This window comes from Chiloscyllium punctatum, chromosome 41, assembly GCF_047496795.1.
Source record: "Chiloscyllium punctatum isolate Juve2018m chromosome 41, sChiPun1.3, whole genome shotgun sequence".
Classification (NCBI taxonomy): Eukaryota; Metazoa; Chordata; class Chondrichthyes; order Orectolobiformes; family Hemiscylliidae; genus Chiloscyllium; species Chiloscyllium punctatum.
The window spans coordinates 42,503,904-42,522,559 of record NC_092779.1 but is presented as its reverse complement, the minus strand read 5'-3'; the positions used below and the strand labels follow the sequence as shown (position 1 = coordinate 42,522,559).

The following is an 18,656-nucleotide window of genomic DNA, read 5'->3' as shown; positions in this document are numbered from 1 at the left end:
AAGTAAACAATTGTCAGTGGCTTTTTGAGGGAAAAGATGCTAAAGACTTCACTCGCTACAGAACGAGGTTTGACCAGTTTTAAATGAGCAGACTTCATTCAAAACCTGTTTAGTGTCATCATACCTGAAAGAGGCAGGAGCTGAGAGGAGTGCCAGAAAACTGTGTAGCTGAGGGGCCAGTGCAAGAAGGGTTCATGTACAAAAATTTGAATAGATATCTGGGATAGAGAAAACTCTAAACTTTCCTTGTGAGATCTGGAGGAGCACTGGCCCCACAAAGGAAAGAAAAACACATACAGAGAGAAATGTGTTTGCATATATATCTGGAGGTACTATGCAGAGCTGTGTTCATTCACTGAGACAGGCCGCAAGTTAGGGAGAGAATAGGGAGACAATAGGACTCCTCAAAGATCAGCAAGGTGATATATTTTGTGTGTGGAGTATTGGTATAGGTGTGTAATCAGGTTTGCATTGAAATCTAGCATTTAAAAAAAGTCATTGTACGTTAAATCTCAATTCATATTAAGGATGGAATATTTGAATAGCAACATTTCTGGTAAAGTAGACTAACCTACACAGGATTACATAGGATTAAGGCACACGATTAAAGCACAGGATTAAGCCATTTGCAATCCATTTTTGCCACTTTTCTCCTGACTCCACTACAGTTATTTCTGAATTCGATCTATCCTGCTGAAAATAAAGTCGAATGCTTGATTTGCTTTTGTAATGGCTTCCTAACTGAGGCATAACATTTATTTATTGGTGCACTTGTGCTCCAAGATTTTTGTCTAACCAGCAGGGATAGCTCTTTCGAAGCAATGTGACCTTCTGGCAAATTGTACAATCTCTCACTAATCTGTAGGGCACTTGCTATTCACCTCCCCAATTTGGTGTAGTCTGCAAATATTGAAATTAAGATTTGATTGCATCAGAAGGACAATGTGGGAACTGCAGTGGTTCCAACACTAATGCAGTGAACATCACTTCCCAGCTGCTGTTGCTATGAACAACCCACCCTTTACTCCCTTTCTTTGTTTTCTGACTTGAAGCCATTTGCAATCCATTTTGCCAGTTTTCTCCAGACTCTATATTCCTTGATTTTATTCATTAGTTTATAATAGGCCACCTCATCAAAAACCTTTTGAAATTCCAGATAAATGGCATCTACTGCATTACAACATTGTCGCTTACTGTTACCTCCCCCCAAAATTGAATAATGTTCATAAGGCAGGAATGCTTCTTTTGAAATCCATGCTGACTTAGATTCAGAATTCTATATTTCTTTTCTAGATATTCTTCTATACTCTCCTGTAGTTGTTTGGTAGTACAGAAGTTGAGTATTGCTGAAAAAAACATTTTATTGAAGCATGTTGCCTTGCACTTATCAGGACAATTTACAATAAGTACCAGCCTAAGAAGAAAATGGACATTTGTGCTGTTTGAGGGGAGAGTGCTGATTGGTTGACAAAATTAATTCTGATTGTTAGAGGGTGTTGTCATGGAATATGCAAGGTCAAATTTGTTAATTTAATAGATATTTCATTATTTTTCCTGCCACCAGTATTAAGCTGACTAGTCTGTAAGTTCTGGAACATGTGTGCACCTTCCTTAAAGAACGTCATTCCATAATTATCTATCAGTCTTCTACAGTTATACTTTTTCCAACAAATTATTAAATTACATAATAATGCCTCTGTAATCTCTTCCCACGATTCTTTCATATAGCCCAGACCCGATTTCTCCCACCTACCCCAACATTGCTTCACCATTGCATCATTTAATTAGTCATAGAGTCATAGAGAGGTACAGCAGGGAAATAGCATGCTGACCAGATATCCCAACCCAATTCAGACCCACCTCCCAGCACCTCTCCCATATCCCTCCAAACCCTTCCTATTCATATACCCATCCAGATCCCCTTTAAATGTTGCAATTGGTATTAGCCTCCACCACTTCCTCTGGCAGCTCATTCCATACACGTACCACCCTCTGAATGAAAAAGTTGCCCCTTAGGTCTCTTTTACATCTTTCCCCTCTCACCCTAAACCTATGCCCTCTAGTCCTGGACTCCTCCACCCCAGGGAAAAAATGTGAACCCCATCAATTCTTAGTCAGTTTGCAAGTCAATGTTTATCTTTCCAGGCCACAACATTTAAATTAATACCCAGGTGCAGATTACCATTTTAGTTTATATTCATTTCATGATAAAACAAGCATAAAAGTGAGTAGCTAATTTGTCATTCACTTTTTTTTTATATTATCGTATCCCTCTAATTCAGAAAACATACTAAATCCAGATTACATGTCACTGATATTGGATGTTAAATGTAGTAGCCCTTCATTGCTCCAGACTCATATAAAGCAGCCCAACTGATTGGCAGTCAGTCCACCACATTCAACATTCACTACCTTCATCACCAATGCACAGTGACAGCAGAGTACACACACCATCCACAAGTTACACCGCAGCAATCCACCAAGGCTCCTTTGACACCACCTTTGAAACCCATGGCCTCTACTTCCTTGAAAAACCAGTGTGGCAGATGAATGGGAACACCACCATCTGTAAATTCCCCTCCGAGCCTCCACACCATCCTGACTTGAACTATGTAATTGTTCCTTCACTGATAGAGTCATACTCCTGGATCTTCCTTCCTCACAGACCTTTCAGATGTACCTTTTCTTACTTGTTTGCCAGTGTGGGTGGTGTTGGTTCAGCCAGCATTAAGGAACATGCATTTATAATACTGCCAACAGGTTGGTATCAATCTGCAAATACTTCCAACACATGCCAGTGGCAGATGGCAAGACTGGAAGAAATCCCTGGTCTGCCATGTGATGGAAAAAATGTCGGAGTCTCTACCAACCTTCCCTAACTCCAGACTACGACTGCATGCAGAAGTGTATATTGAGACTCTCCCTGTGGTCTATAACACACCACAGAGATGAATTGTTTGAATGTCAGCAATCATCCAACATTTGAATGTAGAAGGAACATTGCCCTGATATCAAAATCAGTCCATAGTTTTACAGAAAAAGCAATGGTGGAATCCTTGCCTCTTGAACAAAGAACCAGAAACTCTTTGTTCAAGCTCCTAATCAGGACTTGACAGACAAAAAAGATGCAATCATAACATGGCTAAATAGGTTGAATTTTAACTTATAAATCCTTCCAACATATGCCTAGAGCAGACAGTAAGAGTTGGAGTCTGCTGGTTAGCCATGTGATGGAAAGAAATTGGAGCTCTACCACCATAATCGGTAACTCCAGGCTATAACATGCATGTAAAAGTGAATGTTATTACAGCAACTCGGACTTCTTGAGAGACAAGTTGGATCAGTTGACTAGATAGTCAGTGTGGATCAGATTAATGCAAATAATAGTGTTGGATCCCTGTTCTAGTTCAGATTTATTTGGGACCTCTCTCCTCGCCCTACCTGTGGAGGAGGTAGGGCACTGTGGAGAGAGCCTCCCTTTTGGCAGACAACTCAAGAAGTTTAATAGAGCTACTTAACATTTTTCATCTTGTGTGCCACTGTTTTCGAAGGATAATAATTTGAAAGTCATGTGCTTCACACCACTCAGGAGATGTTAAGTCAAAATACTGTCAGCCAATTTATGTGAACGTAGAAGATTTTGTGACAGTTGAAGCAGAGCTAAGGGCAAAGTTCTGCCCATGTTCTGGTCAGCAATTATCCCTTAACAAATATCAAGAACTATTTAATTGAACATTCATCTCATTTATTGTTTGTTGGAACCTAACTGTGCACAAATTGCTGCATTTATCTACTGAAAAAACAATTTCACTTCAAAAGCAATTGGTTGAGTTAAAACATACTGGACATCATAACAAAGTGAAAGCTGCAATACTACCAGCTCTTTAATTATGCTTACACTATATTTATTTATAAGGCTAACTTTGAAAACCATGCATAAAACCTAGTAATGTCAGATGAAAAAGCACATAATTTCCAGGTAAAGGGATTACTCTGAGCAGAGCTGGAAGCCTGGAGAGCGAATACACCCATGTAAGGAACAGTAAGGGAAGGAGACAGATGGATTGTTAGGATAATAGAGAGGAGCACCAAGAGAGACAGTTGAAGATAAGGAGAGTGGGGATGAAAGTAGATGGAAGGAGAGGAAGATGGATAGAAGGACATAGGGACTGAGGAGCAAAGGTCATAAATTGATCACAGCAAGATAAAGTTAAAAATCACACAACACCATGTTATAGTCCAACAGGTTTAATTGGAAGCACACTAGCTTTCGGAGCGTCGCTCCTTCATTAGGTGATAGTGGAGGCCTCAATCCTAAAACACAGAATTTATAGCAAACATTTACAGTGTGATGTAACTGAAATTATACATTGAAAAATACCTTGATTGTCTGTTGAGTCTTTCATCTGTTAGAATACAGTGATAGTTTCACTTCTTTCATGTGTAAATCACAAAATCTTTTTTTTTAAAAATTGCATTCTCAGGTTAGCTGTAACAATTGGTGATAGCTAGACAATATGTTGAAGGTGTTGTCTAGCTATCACCCATTGTTACAGCTAACCTGAGAATGCAACTTTTAAAAAAAAGGTTTTGTGATTTACATGAAAGAAGGGATGAAGGAGCGACCCTCCGAAAGCTAGTGTGCTTCCAATTAAACCTGTTGGACCATAAGCTGGTGTGTGATTTTTTAACTTTGTACACCCCAGTCCAACACCGGCATCTCCAAATCATGACAGCAAGATAAGCCTTTCTTTTCTTTGTTGGAGGCATTGGTGAGGAAATGTGAACTCCTGTTTTAATTTTTGCAATGGCTGTTTTGAGTTTTCATTTTTCTGTCTTGCAAATGCTACTGCTGCAACATGTAGGAGATCTATTTTCTTGGCATGTGACAGTTAGCTGTCTTGTCCCATCCTCATTCATTTACTGTAGCTCATTTGACACATAGGTCGACTCTCTTTCTGATGCTCTCTGGTTTGCCTTGTGGATGAGACCTCTGTAGCTTTTTAGCTTTAATTAAAAGACAGAAATTTTATTTTCTGTACGTCATTTTTAGAATTCTTTTTGCTCTTGCAATTTCAAGTACTGTATTGTGTATTATTGTGGTCGCCAATTTGTAGGAAAAATGCAAATGCAGAAGCAATTTGCTAGAGAGTGCAGAAGCAATTTGCTAAAATGATTCCAGGTATGAGAAACTTTCGATATGAGGCCAGACTGAAGAAATTGGAATTGTTTTCATGCGAGGGAACGACTAATTAAGGAATAGATCTGATTAAGGTTTTCAAAATGAATGGGCCGGAGAGAGGAGATGGGGGGAAGCTGTTTCTGCTCGCAAAAGAAAACAAGAAAAAGAGGACATAGATTTAAAGAGACGTGCAAACAAAGCATGGGTGATGTGAGGAAAAACTTGTTCATACAGCGAGTTGTTAGGGTATGGAATGCACTGCCTGGAAATGTGATAGTGGCAATAGGTTCAGTTGAGGCATTCAAAGGGCATTAGATGGTTTATTGTATATAATGGTGTGCAAGGATATGGGAAAAAGGCAGGAGATTGATTAGATTAGATTACAGTGTGGAAACAGGCCCTTCGGCCCAACAAGTCCACACCGACCCGCCGAAGCGCAACCCACCTATACCCCTACATTTACCCTTTACCTAACACTACGGGCAATTTAGCATGGCCAATTCACCTGACCTGCACATCTTTCAATTGTGGGAGGAAACCGCAGCACCCGGAGGAAACCCACGCAGACACGGGGGGAATGTGCAAACTCCACACAGTCAGTCGCCCAAGGCAGGAATTGAACCCGGTCTCTGGCGCTGTGAGGCAGCAGTGCTAACCACTGTGCCACCGTGCCGCCCACAACCACCGTGCTGCCCACTGCCACCGTGCCGCCCATTGGCATTAGATAATAGATCTGGTACAGGTATGATGGGCCAAATGGATTACTTCTACACCAGTGATTTGTCTTATTATCTGTATATGGAGAGATCAAATTATAATTAATGGGGGTAGGGAGATCATGAAACTATACATACATTTTGCCACTTCAAAGTCAGATTTTTACGGTGGATGTTTTTTCCATGTACCTCATGTCAGCTTTGATTTTTGTTTGTGTAGATTGGGTTCTAAAAAATGATTTTACTGTATATGCACAAAAAACTTCAATATTCTCCCAAGATAATAAGTCTTGTCTACAGGGAGAAGGAATTCCATGAACAGTTTGCTGTGCTATAAATCAGGGCACAACAACAGATACTCCAACACTGGCATCTGAGTTAATGATGTTGGGCAGCATCCAATGAGGATGAACGAGGATAAGGCAATATGGATAGCTAGATTTAATGACTGGCTGAGAACCTGGAATGAACTCACATGGTGAGTGGTAATAGTAGGTCATTGTTGTGCCATGTACCAAATGAATTATCCACTCCATAGATGGAAGAGTTGATTTGCATTGTGCTGCTGCCCCATTTATGCATAGGAATAAAATCAGTGAAATGACAATGTAAGGTCCCTTACTTCATTTTCACTTCTATCTACATGGTTTTATAACCTGCTTAACAAACCAAGGGTAGTACAGACAGATGATCATTTTTAACTGGATTTAAAGAGTTCCTTAGTAACAGAAACTTAGATGCCTATCTAGAGCATTTTACTTCAAGCATTTGTATGTTTTCAGCTTCTAATATTTTTGTCTACTGTTAACTGAGTTTGGGAAATGGATTGTTATCTAGTTGTTAAACATTGTGCTTGTGAGTGGGCAAAAGTATTTGTAACCACGTGTTCCTATATTTTCTTTTTATTTTCAATTAGGAATTGGGAAGAATGTCATCTGTGATAGAGCTGCGACTCCCCTGGATGCATTTAGGATGATGTCAGCGGCACATTATTATCCCAAACTCATGAGTATAATGGGTAACGTTCTTCGTTTCCTCCCTGCTTTTGTTAAGATGAAACAAATGATTCAAGAGGGCTATGTCGGAGACCTTTTGATCTGTGAAGTTCAGGTTCATAGTGGAAGTCTTCTGGGTAAGAAATACAACTGGAGCTGTGATGACCTGATGGGGGGTGGAGGGCTACATTCAGTGGGAAGCTACATTATTGACCTTCTGACTTTTCTGACAAGCCAAAAGGCTGCCAAAGTCCATGGCTTCCTGAAAACATTTGTGAAGCAGACAGAGCATATCAGAGGTATTCGTCAAATCACTAGTGATGACTTTTGCACCTTCCAAATGGTATTAGACGGTGGTGTATGCTGTACTGTAACTTTGAATTTCAATGTCCCTGGAGATTTTAAACAAGAAATCATTGTGGTGGGGTCAACTGGCCGATTAATGGTTAATGGCAGTGACTTGTATGGACAAAGAAATACTGTATCTCAAAAGGAATTGATTTTAGAAGACTCAACTCCTGTAAGTAATGCACTGCTTCCAGAGAAAGCTTTTAGGGATATCCCATCCCCATTCCTCAGAGGTACTATCATGATGGTTCAAGCCATTCGACAAGCATTCCAAGACCAAGAAGACCGGCGGACTTGGGATGGAAGACCATTAACGATGGCAGCAACATTTGAGGATTGTTTGTACGCACTGTGTGTGGTGGACAGCATTAAAAAATCAAATGAGACCGGTGAATGGCAGAACATTGTAATTATGACAGAGGAGCCTGAGATTAGTCCTGCATATTTGATCAGTGAGGCCATGCGTCGCAGCAGAATGTCACTATTATACTAACTCTTTTTTTTAACAATTCTTATAACAAGTAGATTCAGTATGTGAAAGAAACATATATATGCACAGATATGTTAGTGTTATACCTCTGTGACTTCCTGGTTTAAATAAATATTGACATATCTGCAGGATTTATTTGGAAGTAAGATTAAAATTATCCCAAGTAAGTCTAAAATTTTGTGTCTGGTAACAAAAATGTCGTTAAAGCAAAAATATATGAATAACTACTGAGGACTACCCCTGTTGGTGGTCATTGTTAAGCTTTTGAAAAGGCAATGGCTTTCATTACCATGTGACACCTTAAATTGCTTGTCATTCAAGCAACTTGTATTGGAGATAACTTTGTTTGGAAATATTGCAATTTTGCACTCCAGGCACAGAATTTTAAAGAAATATAGCAGGTATGTAGAGCTTTGTTAGTTTTAGTTGACCGAAAATCAAGACCGCTACAAAGTCATAAGTACGAACTTCTATTTATTATTTACTTCTGTGTGCTTCCATTACACAAAGCTCTAAATATGAGAAGATGCACCAGAAATGCCCTAAATCATCATATTTACAACTGAAAAATAGATTGTGTTTAAATCTTAACTTTTTGCACCAATCAGCTTCAAGTCTAATTAAACAGTTCACTATGTAATGCTTTTGTAACATTAATTGCTTTCACAGTGGGGTGACGGAAAAGATTCCTTTAACAGGGAACATGTAGATTCCTGGTGCTTGGCTGAGGAACATTATGGGTCAACAGTTGCAAGTAGGTTTCCAAGTTACATTTTTAAAAGGTGCATAGCAAGAGGAAACCCAAAGAAGGTGAGGATAAATTGGGAAGTTAAAAAATGAAAACTGCATTTTGAAAAAGTAATTTTTTTTATGATCCTGTACAGTAGTGTGTTGATGTTACTGAACTAGTAATCCAAAGGCCTGGAGTAATAATTCAGAAAGTGGAATCTCAAATCCCACTAAGGCAGCTTGAGAATTCCGTTTGATATAAAGTCAAGAAATGTTTTTAAAAAAGCAATCCAGAAGTTGATTTGATTGTCAAGAATCCACCTGGTCCACTGATATCATATACTGAAAGGACTCCAGTAGACATGTGATTCTGGTCCCATATCAATGTGATTAACTCTCAACTGGCCTCGAAAGTAACCTAGAATGGTATGCAGTTGAGCTGCCAGAGGTTTAAGAAGAAAGTTCAGCACCTTCTCAGGGCAAACAAGGGTCAACGATAAATGCCAGCCTTATCCACGCCCCAAAAATAAATAAAAAGGACATGAATGGTGGTGCTTTTTTCCCTAACATATGCTGCTTAATTTCTTAAGCTGCAACACAAATATTAAGCAAGGCTGGGCTATGTAAACAAAAATCACAAGGAGGCAAATGTCACCGGTGCATAATTTGTGCTGTAGATTTGCCAAAATATGAATGTTCCATCCTCCATTGATTGACATTGCATCTAAGCTTCTCCAGGTGACAAATTGTCAGTCTCAATTGGGCAATTAAACAAACCAGCGAGCATCAAGAAAGTTTTGAGGCAAAAAGAATCAGTAAGCATGGATTTCACCCAGGTGATACTCTTCACTTCTTGTACATGCAACAGTGGTTTTGTTTGTTGGTTTATTTCTTTTGTGGGATGCCAGTTTGTTACCGGTCCCTAATGGATCTTGACTAGGTGATACTGACTAAGTTTTGGAAATAGGAACATAGGAGTAGCAGAAGGCCATTCGGCACCTTGAGCCATTCAACTGGGTCATGGCTAATCTTCTACCTCAACACCATTTTTTCGCACAATCTCCATATCCGTTGATGTCTTTAATATATAAAAATCTTATTGATCTCTGTCGTGAACATACTCAATGACTGAACCTTCACAACATTTTGGGGTAGAAAATTCCAAAGATTCACCTCCTTGGTTAGAAATTTCTTCTCATCTCAGTGCTAAATGACCTACTCCTTGTTCTGAGACTAACTTACTGGTGTTAGACTCTCTACCTAGGGGAAACATCTTCTCATATCTACCCTGCTGACCCCTCTAAGAATTTTGTATGTTTCAATGAGATTATCTCTTATTCTTTTAAGCTCTAGAGAATATAGGCCCAGTTTCATTGATTTCTTCTCTCCAGGAATGTACTCCCTCCATGAGAAATGTGTACTTCCTTCAGGAAGGAAACCAAATTGTACACAATCTCGATGTTAGTTTTCATGAAGTACACCCATGTCCTTTTGCACATTAACACTTCCTAATCTCTCACCATTTAAGACATATTTCACATTTTTTGTCCAACCAAACTGGTTAACTTCACATTTCTCCAATATATTCCATTTGCCAATTCACTTAGCCTGTCTAAGTCCCCTTAAGCCTCTGCATCCTTCTTGCAACTGCAGTTCCTCCCTTGTTGCATGTCACCTGGAAACTTAGACCGATTACATTTCACTGACAACTCACTCGATTAAACCCTTTGCCAAAGTACAAGGTATATCAAAAGAGGATAAAATTATTCTCAAAGTTGAAATCTGTAAATAAATTAAAATTGTGGGATTAAAGAAAATAGGACTTTTAACACCTCGTCCTTGTAATTATGGTCTATCAGAATTGTAGTGCTAACTTATGAAGAATGCTAAGTAGTTATAATAGTTTTCATGACAGAAGATGTTTCCTTCCTTTCAAAGAAGTTTCAAACTCTAGTTGTGGAAATTTAAAGAAAATGATACTTGGAACACAAACAGTACAATGTAATTTGAGTTTACAAGATGGAACTACTATTGTGCTGGAATAGGTTCAATGCATTCTCTCCCTTCACATGACACTGTGAATGTGAACTGTGGTCGCGTTCCACCAAGATTCTGTGAAGAAACCATGTTCCTTCAACCACCATACCCATCCCCTACCAGACCTCCTTCACTCTCTGGCACTGAGAAGATGTTGCTGGCAATCATGAGTTATAAGGGTGCTTAATGGCGACATTTAGCACGTAGTGTTTACACTGACTCGCGCAGCATTTTAAATTAGTACCAATATCTTACCTTTTCCCTGTAATCCAGATCATTGACTGTTTAAATAATCATCCAATGCCCTCTTAAATGCCTTAATTGAATCTGCTTTCACGACACTTGCAAGCAGATTGGTCATGCTAATTATTTATTTATCTTATAATTTTTTTTAGTGGGCTGTGAGCGTCGCTGGCTGGCCAGCATTTATTGCCCATTCCTAGTTGCCTATAAGGTGGTGGTGAGCCGCCTTCTTGAATGGCTGCAGTCCACCTGCTGTGGGTTGACCCACAGTGGCATTAGGAAGGGAATTCCAGGATTTTGACCTCGCAACAGCGAAGGAGTGGTGATATATTTCTAAATCAAGATGCTGCGTGGCTTGGAGGGGAACATGAAGGTGGTGGTGTTCCCAAATATCCGCTGCCCTTATGCTTCTAGATGGAAGACACTGTATGAGGATCTTTGGTGCATTTCTGCTGTATATCTTGTAGGTAGAACACACTGCTGCTACTGAGCGTCAGTAGTGGAGGGAGTAGATGCTTGTGGATGCAGTGCCAATCAAGCGGGCTACTTTGTCCTGGATGATGTCAAGCTTCCTGAGTGTTGTTGGGGCTGCACTCATCCAGGCAAGTGGGGAGTTCCTTGTAGATGGTGGACAGGCATTGGGGAGTCAAGAGGTACCACAGTATTCCTCACTTCTGACCTGCGCTTGTAGTCACTGCGTTTATGTGGTGAGTCAAATTAAGTTTCTGATCAATGATAACTCCAAGGATGTTGATAGTGGAGGAATTCAGTGACGGTGACACTATTGAATGTCAAATGACAGTGGTTGGATTGTCTCTTGTTGGTGATGGTCACAACCTGGCATTTGAATGCTGCAAACATTACCTGCCATTTGTCAGCCCAAGCCTGGATATTATCCAGATTGAGTTGCATTTGGACACAGACTGCTTCATTGTCTGAGGAGTCGCAAATGGTGCTGAACATTGTGAAATCATTGGTGAACATCCCCACTTTTGACCTCATGATGGAGGGAAGGTCATTGATGAAGCAGCTGAAGATGGTTGGGTCTAGGATACTAGTCTGATGAACTCCTGCAGAGATGTTTTGGAGCTGAGATGACTGACCACCAGCAATTACGACCATCTTTCTATGTGTCAGGTATGACTCTAACCACTGGAGAGTTTGCCCCCTTATATCCATTGATTGCAGTTTTGCTAGGGCTCCTTGATGCTACACTTTGTCTAATGCAGCCTTGATGTCAAGGGCTGCCACTCTCACCTCATGCCTGGAATTCAGTTCTTTTGTCCATGTTTGAACCAAGGGCTGTAATGAGGTCAGGAGCTGAATGACCCCGGTGGAACCCAAACTGGGTGCCACTGAGCAGGTTATTGCTGAGCAGGTGCTGCTTGATAGCACTGCTGATGACACCTTCCATCACTTTACTGATGATCGAGACTGATGGGGCAGTAATTGGCCAGCTTGGATTTGTCCTGCTTTTTATGTTAAAGGATATACTTGGGCAATTTTCCACATTGTCGGGTAGATACCAATGTCTTGAGTGTACTACAATAGCTTGGCCAGGGGAGCAGCAAGTTCTGGAGCATAAGTCTTCACTACTATTGCCAGAATGTTGTCAGGGTCTGTAGCCTTTGCAGCATCCAGTGCCTCCAAATGTTTCTTGATATCTTGTGGAGTGAATTGAATTGGTTGAAGACTAGTATCTGTAATGCTGGGGACCACTAGAGGAGACTAAGATGGAACATGCACTCAGCACTTCTGGCTGAATATTGCTGTAAAAGCTTCAGCCTTATCTTTTACACTGATATCTGTAGTGTCTAGGGATGTGCAGACTAGGTGGGTTCACCATAGTAAATGTGAGGTCATGGGGATAGGGTCGAGATAGAATGCTCTTTGGAGGGTTGGTGCGGACTTGATGAGTCAAAAGGCTTCTTTCCACACTGTAAAGATTCTATGAGTTTCTCAGGAAGCATTTGTGAGTAGATGCCTGCAAACATTAGGCAGAGTGACATTAATTTTTCCTCTAAATATGAGTCCAAACACAGCATACCACTGCAGGGTAATTGTCAGTAAAATGTAGAACAAGTAATTTCCAATGCAAATGCTCAAGTTCCTCAAAGGATAAAACTGAGTTCCCAAATGACAGAATCAACATCCAACATCCATACTTGTGTTTTTTTTTAACATGATAGTAACTTTAATTAATGGATAAAATGTATATCAATGTATAATTGCATTTTTTAAAAAAATCTTGAAATGCTTTGAACACCTAACAAGATCTCTGAAACGTACCTAATACAAACAAAAAGACCCTAAGATGCAGCAGAGAGACACTAAGTTGTAATGCTTACTCCAACTAAATGTAACTAAATGTTCTATAGTGAAACTACTTCTCTACATTCTGAAAATTGTTTGATGTACATTTTATCCATTTGTTAAAGTTATATCATGTTGAAAAACCACAAGAATGGATTTTGGATGTTGATTCTATCATTTGGGATTTCACTTTTATCCTTTGAGAAATTTCTGAGCATTTGGAAATTGCTAGAACCTTTCTACTTTTGCTGGATCACAAAGCATACAGCGATCTCAATCTTTTACTGAGGTTTTGAATTTGTGATAGCACAAAAATCTACAAATACTCTCTGCGTTATTCACGCCCCCTTTAGGCACTGGTGCTTTTGGAAGTTGAGATAATGTTACTACTGTAGTCTGTACTCCCATCATGGAGTTTCTCCAACCCTGAATATAAATCCAGATATCAGCGGAGAAAATTATGGGGAAAAACCCAAATTATTCATTCTATCTTCTATTCTGTGAAGCTCCTGATTAGGAGTAAAAATTGTCTTATTACTCAAAAATAAAATTTTAAAAAACTAAAGTCACCCACTTTGGACATTCTGTACACCAAAGACACATATGATCAAAAGCTAAAAGGAGCAGCTAAATAAGTAAGTACCATGAAATACATCTGTAATTAGAAGCAGTGTATGACATAGTCTGGTTTGCATCTAGCAACGATTTTTAAGCAGTGGCTCAACACTGACATCTTGGAAATGGCAATCAGTTCTCTGAACGAGAACATATCACTGTTTCTGGGAGTTAGCAGTTGTACCAGAAGCTATCAGAACCTAGTTAAAAACATTTTTTTGCAATATGACTATAAGTGTTAGCATCAAAACTTTAAGTTGTTCACAATAATGCAGCTTTGTATAATGAACAGCTAAATAGAGTTATAGTTCTTTATCTATTGTAGACAAAAAAGGCAAAGATACAAATGATTAGCAGAGGAAACATGAGGAAAAACGTATTATACCATGAGTGGCTGGGACTTAGAATGCATAGTCTGATAAATTAGTGAATACAGATTCAGATGGGAGCCTGGAAAAATATTACAAGACTTATTGAAAATAAATAAGGAGTGGTTGGAATTGGGGTGCTCTTTGATGAGTCAAATGGCCTCCTCCTGTGCTGTCCTGTAACAAAAATACTTAAAGGTGTGCAATAATGAAAAAAAAATCTGTTGGATGACAGAAATGCAGTTTTACATGCCACTCCTTTTTAGATTTGGTTGTCTCTGACTCAACAGTTAGTATAAAAAGATTACATTTATCATTTGTACCAGCATTGCAAATGTAAACAATGCAGATGGAGTCAAAGAAAGATGCACCCCCTCCTCACCATTTTCACACAAATTAATTCAAAACATATTTCAAGGACTTAGGCTTGAATTCACTGAGATAGGATTAAAACACAACTCCCAGTTGAAGGTGAGTTATTTGTTTCACATATGAAGATCGATTTTCCAATATAAACAGAGGAACCTCAATTATCTGAGGGACATGGGCGGGCAGTATTTCGCTTAGTTAATCGAATTCCGGATAATCGAATGCTGGTTAACATAGTTTAGCCGAGCATCGAGACCTTGCAATCTTGCCAGATAATCGAATGTCAGATAAGTGAGGTTCCTCTGTATTGCTCGATTATTTGCAATATACAATTACATAACAAAACAAAAATTATTTGTAAAACTAGCAATCTATAATAAAATCAATGGCTAATGTTGGCTAGTAAATAAATCTGTTTTCAATTTTTGTAAAACATCTTTTTGCTGGAATTGAATGAGAAATAATACGCTCACTCAGACTTCTGTCTGCATTTGTACTTGAAATTAAATGTTGCTGATGACAAGATGTGAATTATTACTAAATGTGTTCTTTTAATGGTTTTTGAAGTGCTTGATATATGTACAGAGGAGACTTGTCTGTCTATTCTTTGTGTTATTTATGGTAATGTATTTTTAGCATGAATATCAGTATATATGCAGAAAAAAATATTTATCAAGATAAAACTTCAAGTACTATAAACTATACAAAGTTTATATTTTATATAATGTAGATAGGACAGACAAAACAGACTTGGTTTTGTTAAAATATTCTTATTTAAAATATGCACAAAACAATTGGACTTTAAAATCCTAGTACTGTGAAGAGGGTTCAAATGGCTATCTTGTCAGACAAGCTTACTGTATATGTTTGTCAGTTCAATAGATGTAGTTTGTGTTGTTTATTTGGAATACTAAACGAATGTGTTACTTTTTGTCTAAGCTTTTCTGGTATGTGTAACTTGTAATATGCAAATTGTTCTGTATGCACTGTCATATTCTGTTACAGCTTTGAAGAACTGTCCAACTGAGCATATCAGTTTTCTAATGCTGCATGCCCTCAATTGCAATTAAAGGAATACCACTCATTGAAAGGATTAAAAGAAATTGTGTTGTGTTTCTGATCAGGGTGCAATAATTGTACTGAAATGTACTTTTACTGTAAATTTTACAAGTTGTTTTTATCTTTAAGATATGAATTGCCTTATAGAACACACTTACAGATGGTTTCAAGACTGATGTGAAGCTATGGACAAATTCTAGTAAAATGAGCACAGTTTCATTAATTACTTATTATTAGTTCATTATGAGTAAGTAGCGGCGGTAATATCTGTGATTAAACAGGCTACATGTATATTATGTAGAGGTATAGTTTTTAAAAATATTCCTAGTAGTGGAATGCCTAGTATTCCTTGTTTTTGTAATGACAGCATGAAGCATTATTTGGTCATACATTATGTGATCAAAGTTGGAGCAGTACGTTCTCCTCTGATAATAAAATAATTAAAATAAATTTATTTCAAGCAAATTTATGTAGTGTTTTTAAAATATTACATTATGATGATTCTGTCGATGGAGTCATTATCCTACATCACCTCTTAAACCAGTCATTCTTTGAAATGCTTGAGAGTTATTTTATCAGTGTTTTCAGCTTTTCAATAATGGCTTCCAATAGGACATACTAAAACTAATTATTGCATCAAAATCTGTTAATATTTTAGCTAGGCATTTTGAAAATTTAGTTTTTTTTCATGTTAGCATAGCTAAGTTGAAAACATTTTTGTTCATCATACTAATTAAATGTGACAAGTTGCCTTTATATTGTGCCTTTAATAAAGTTCCAAAGTATAACACAGAGAGGAAAAAAGGTAGGATCACAAAGACAGGAATTTGATTGAAGGAATATAGTCAGAGTAAAATGTTTGAGATAGAAAGGAATTGGCAGAGGAGGCAGGAGGTGGATAGTGACATTGAAAGAAAGAAAGATTTCCATGTTTACAGTATTTTTCACACCACCACCAGGTGTCTGAAAGTGCTTTATAGGCAATTAAGTACATTTGAAGTGCACTGAAAGCAACAAATGCTGAAGATCACAGTGGGTCAGACAGCAACCTTGGACATTTGAACTGTAATCACTGCCATGTAGCAAATGTGGCAGTAAACCCTTACAACTTCATGACATTGATATTATTAATAGCAAGCTATAATCACCAGCATGAATTTGTTGGAAGTAAAAATGGAGCACTTTACATTTTGACTACAGCTGTTCAATACAACATTGATGCCATTTAAACAAAACATTTGAACATCTCTCAAATGGAGCAATTTATATGTGGTAACAAACTGAGCCAAAAGCATGATAATCATATCAAATTAATATTAGTAAAGGTTAAGACATGGGGAAAGTTACACCTGTAACCAAACATTTGAATTCTAAATTGCAATTTGGAAATGGAATGATTAAAGGTTAAACATGAGAATGAAAATTAGCTTGAAATACGTTCAAGGCAGGAGTTCAAAGATATAACATTTACTTCTATTGTTTAGGGATTATTCAATGCACCTTGAGTGTTCTGCAGCCTTGTATTATACTCGAAACTATGTAATGATTATTATATATAACAATCAGTAGTGTGTAAATTTAATATACAATTTAGAATAACCCATGTCTGAAAATACTGCTTAAATAACATATTTCACATTTTCAATTCTCAGATAGATAATGCAAGTACAATCTTAGTCCATTTGGGATACCTGGTGGAAAATTGCAGAATTTATAACAGATTTAATCCTTTCAAGATCATGAGAGACACTTTTTACAGCTTATTCATGGGTAAGGATTATCAGTCCTCTCGAGACAAGCTTGGGGGATGGCTGGTAAAAAATTGTTCTGAAAGAAGTTGAAAGTTTTCCACAATGGGATACTTTGTAAGTTTGAATAAAGGAAGAACAGTCCAAACTGGAGGGCATAGGTTTAAGGTGAGAGAGGAAAGATTTTAAAAGGACCTGAGGGGTAACATTTTCTCACAGAGGGTGGTGTGTATGTGGAATGAACTGCCAATGGAAGTGGTAGAGGTGGGTACAATTCCAACTTCTAAAAGACAGTTGGACAGTTACATGAATAGGAAAGGTTTAAAGGGAATGAAGGATCTGTTTCTGTGCTGTCTGCCTCTATAATTTAGCTTACCTAAAGATGGGTAGCCACTTGAGGTAATTAGATAGTCTATGAGTGATCATTTAATGCTCCCACCAACATTTTAGCAGTGTTAGAATCATAGAATCCCTACCGTGTGGAAACAGGCCATTTGGCCCAACAGGTCCACACTGTCCCTCCGAAGAGTAACCCACCCAGACCATCCCCTTATCCTATTGCTCTACATTTGCCCCTGACTAATGCACCTAACTTATAAAACCCTGAAAACGATGGCCAATTTAGCATGGCCAATTGACCTAACCTGCACATCTTTGGATTGTGGGAGGAAAGCGGAGCAAACCCGCAGACACAGGGAGAATGTGCAGACAGTCGCCCGAGGTTGGAATCAAACCTGAGTCCCTGGCGCTGTGAAGTAGCTGTGCTAACCACTGAGCCACCATGCCACCCTCGATCATAGAGATCTACCTCACAGAAAAAGGCCCTTTGGCCCATTGAGTCTGTACCAGTCAAAAACAACCAGCTTACTATCGAATTCCATTTTCCAGTACTTGGCCCATAGCCTTGACATTGCAAGTGGTTATCCGTTTATTTCTTAAACATTATGAGGGTTTCTCTCTCTATCGCCCTTACAGGCAGTGAGTTCATGATTCCCACTACCCTCTGGGTGCAAACATTTTCCTTCAGATCCCCATTAAACCTCCTGCACCTTATCTTAAATCTATGTACCCTGTCATTGATTCCTTCACCAAAAGAAAAGCTTCATCCCTGTTGATGCCCCTCATAATTGTACACATCTCAATTATTACCCCTTTCAATCTCCTCTGGTCCAAGGAAAACAAGCCCAGTCTATCCAAAACAAAAAAGAGGTTACTGGAGAAACTCAGCAGTCTGGCAGCACCTGTGGGTAGAACACAGTTTTTGAGTGTGGTGATTCATCAGATAATTTTGTTTTTACTGATGCTGGATCTCCAGCATTTGCAGTTCTTTGTTTTGTCCCAGGCAATCCAATCTCCCTTTATAACTTAAACTGTCTAGCTGAGGCAACATCCTGGTAAATCTCCTCTGCAGCCTCTCCAGTGAAACAACATTTCTCCTAGAATG

The 18,656-nt window shown here is 38.6% G+C and overlaps 1 protein-coding gene across 3 annotated transcripts in view; it reads left to right on the top strand.

Moving 5' to 3' along the window:
* LOC140465009 (glucose-fructose oxidoreductase domain-containing protein 1) overlaps positions 1-15,929 on the top strand; it is a 147,514-nt gene extending 131,585 nt beyond the window's left edge. For all 3 annotated transcript variants that reach the window (XM_072560786.1, XM_072560787.1, XM_072560788.1), the window contains exon 2: positions 6,815-15,929. In XM_072560786.1, coding sequence (XP_072416887.1) covers positions 6,815-7,734 — 920 coding nt within the window. In that variant the 3' untranslated portion in view covers positions 7,735-15,929. The remainder of the gene's footprint in view (positions 1-6,814) is intronic.
* Positions 15,930-18,656: the final 2,727 nt, after the last annotated feature.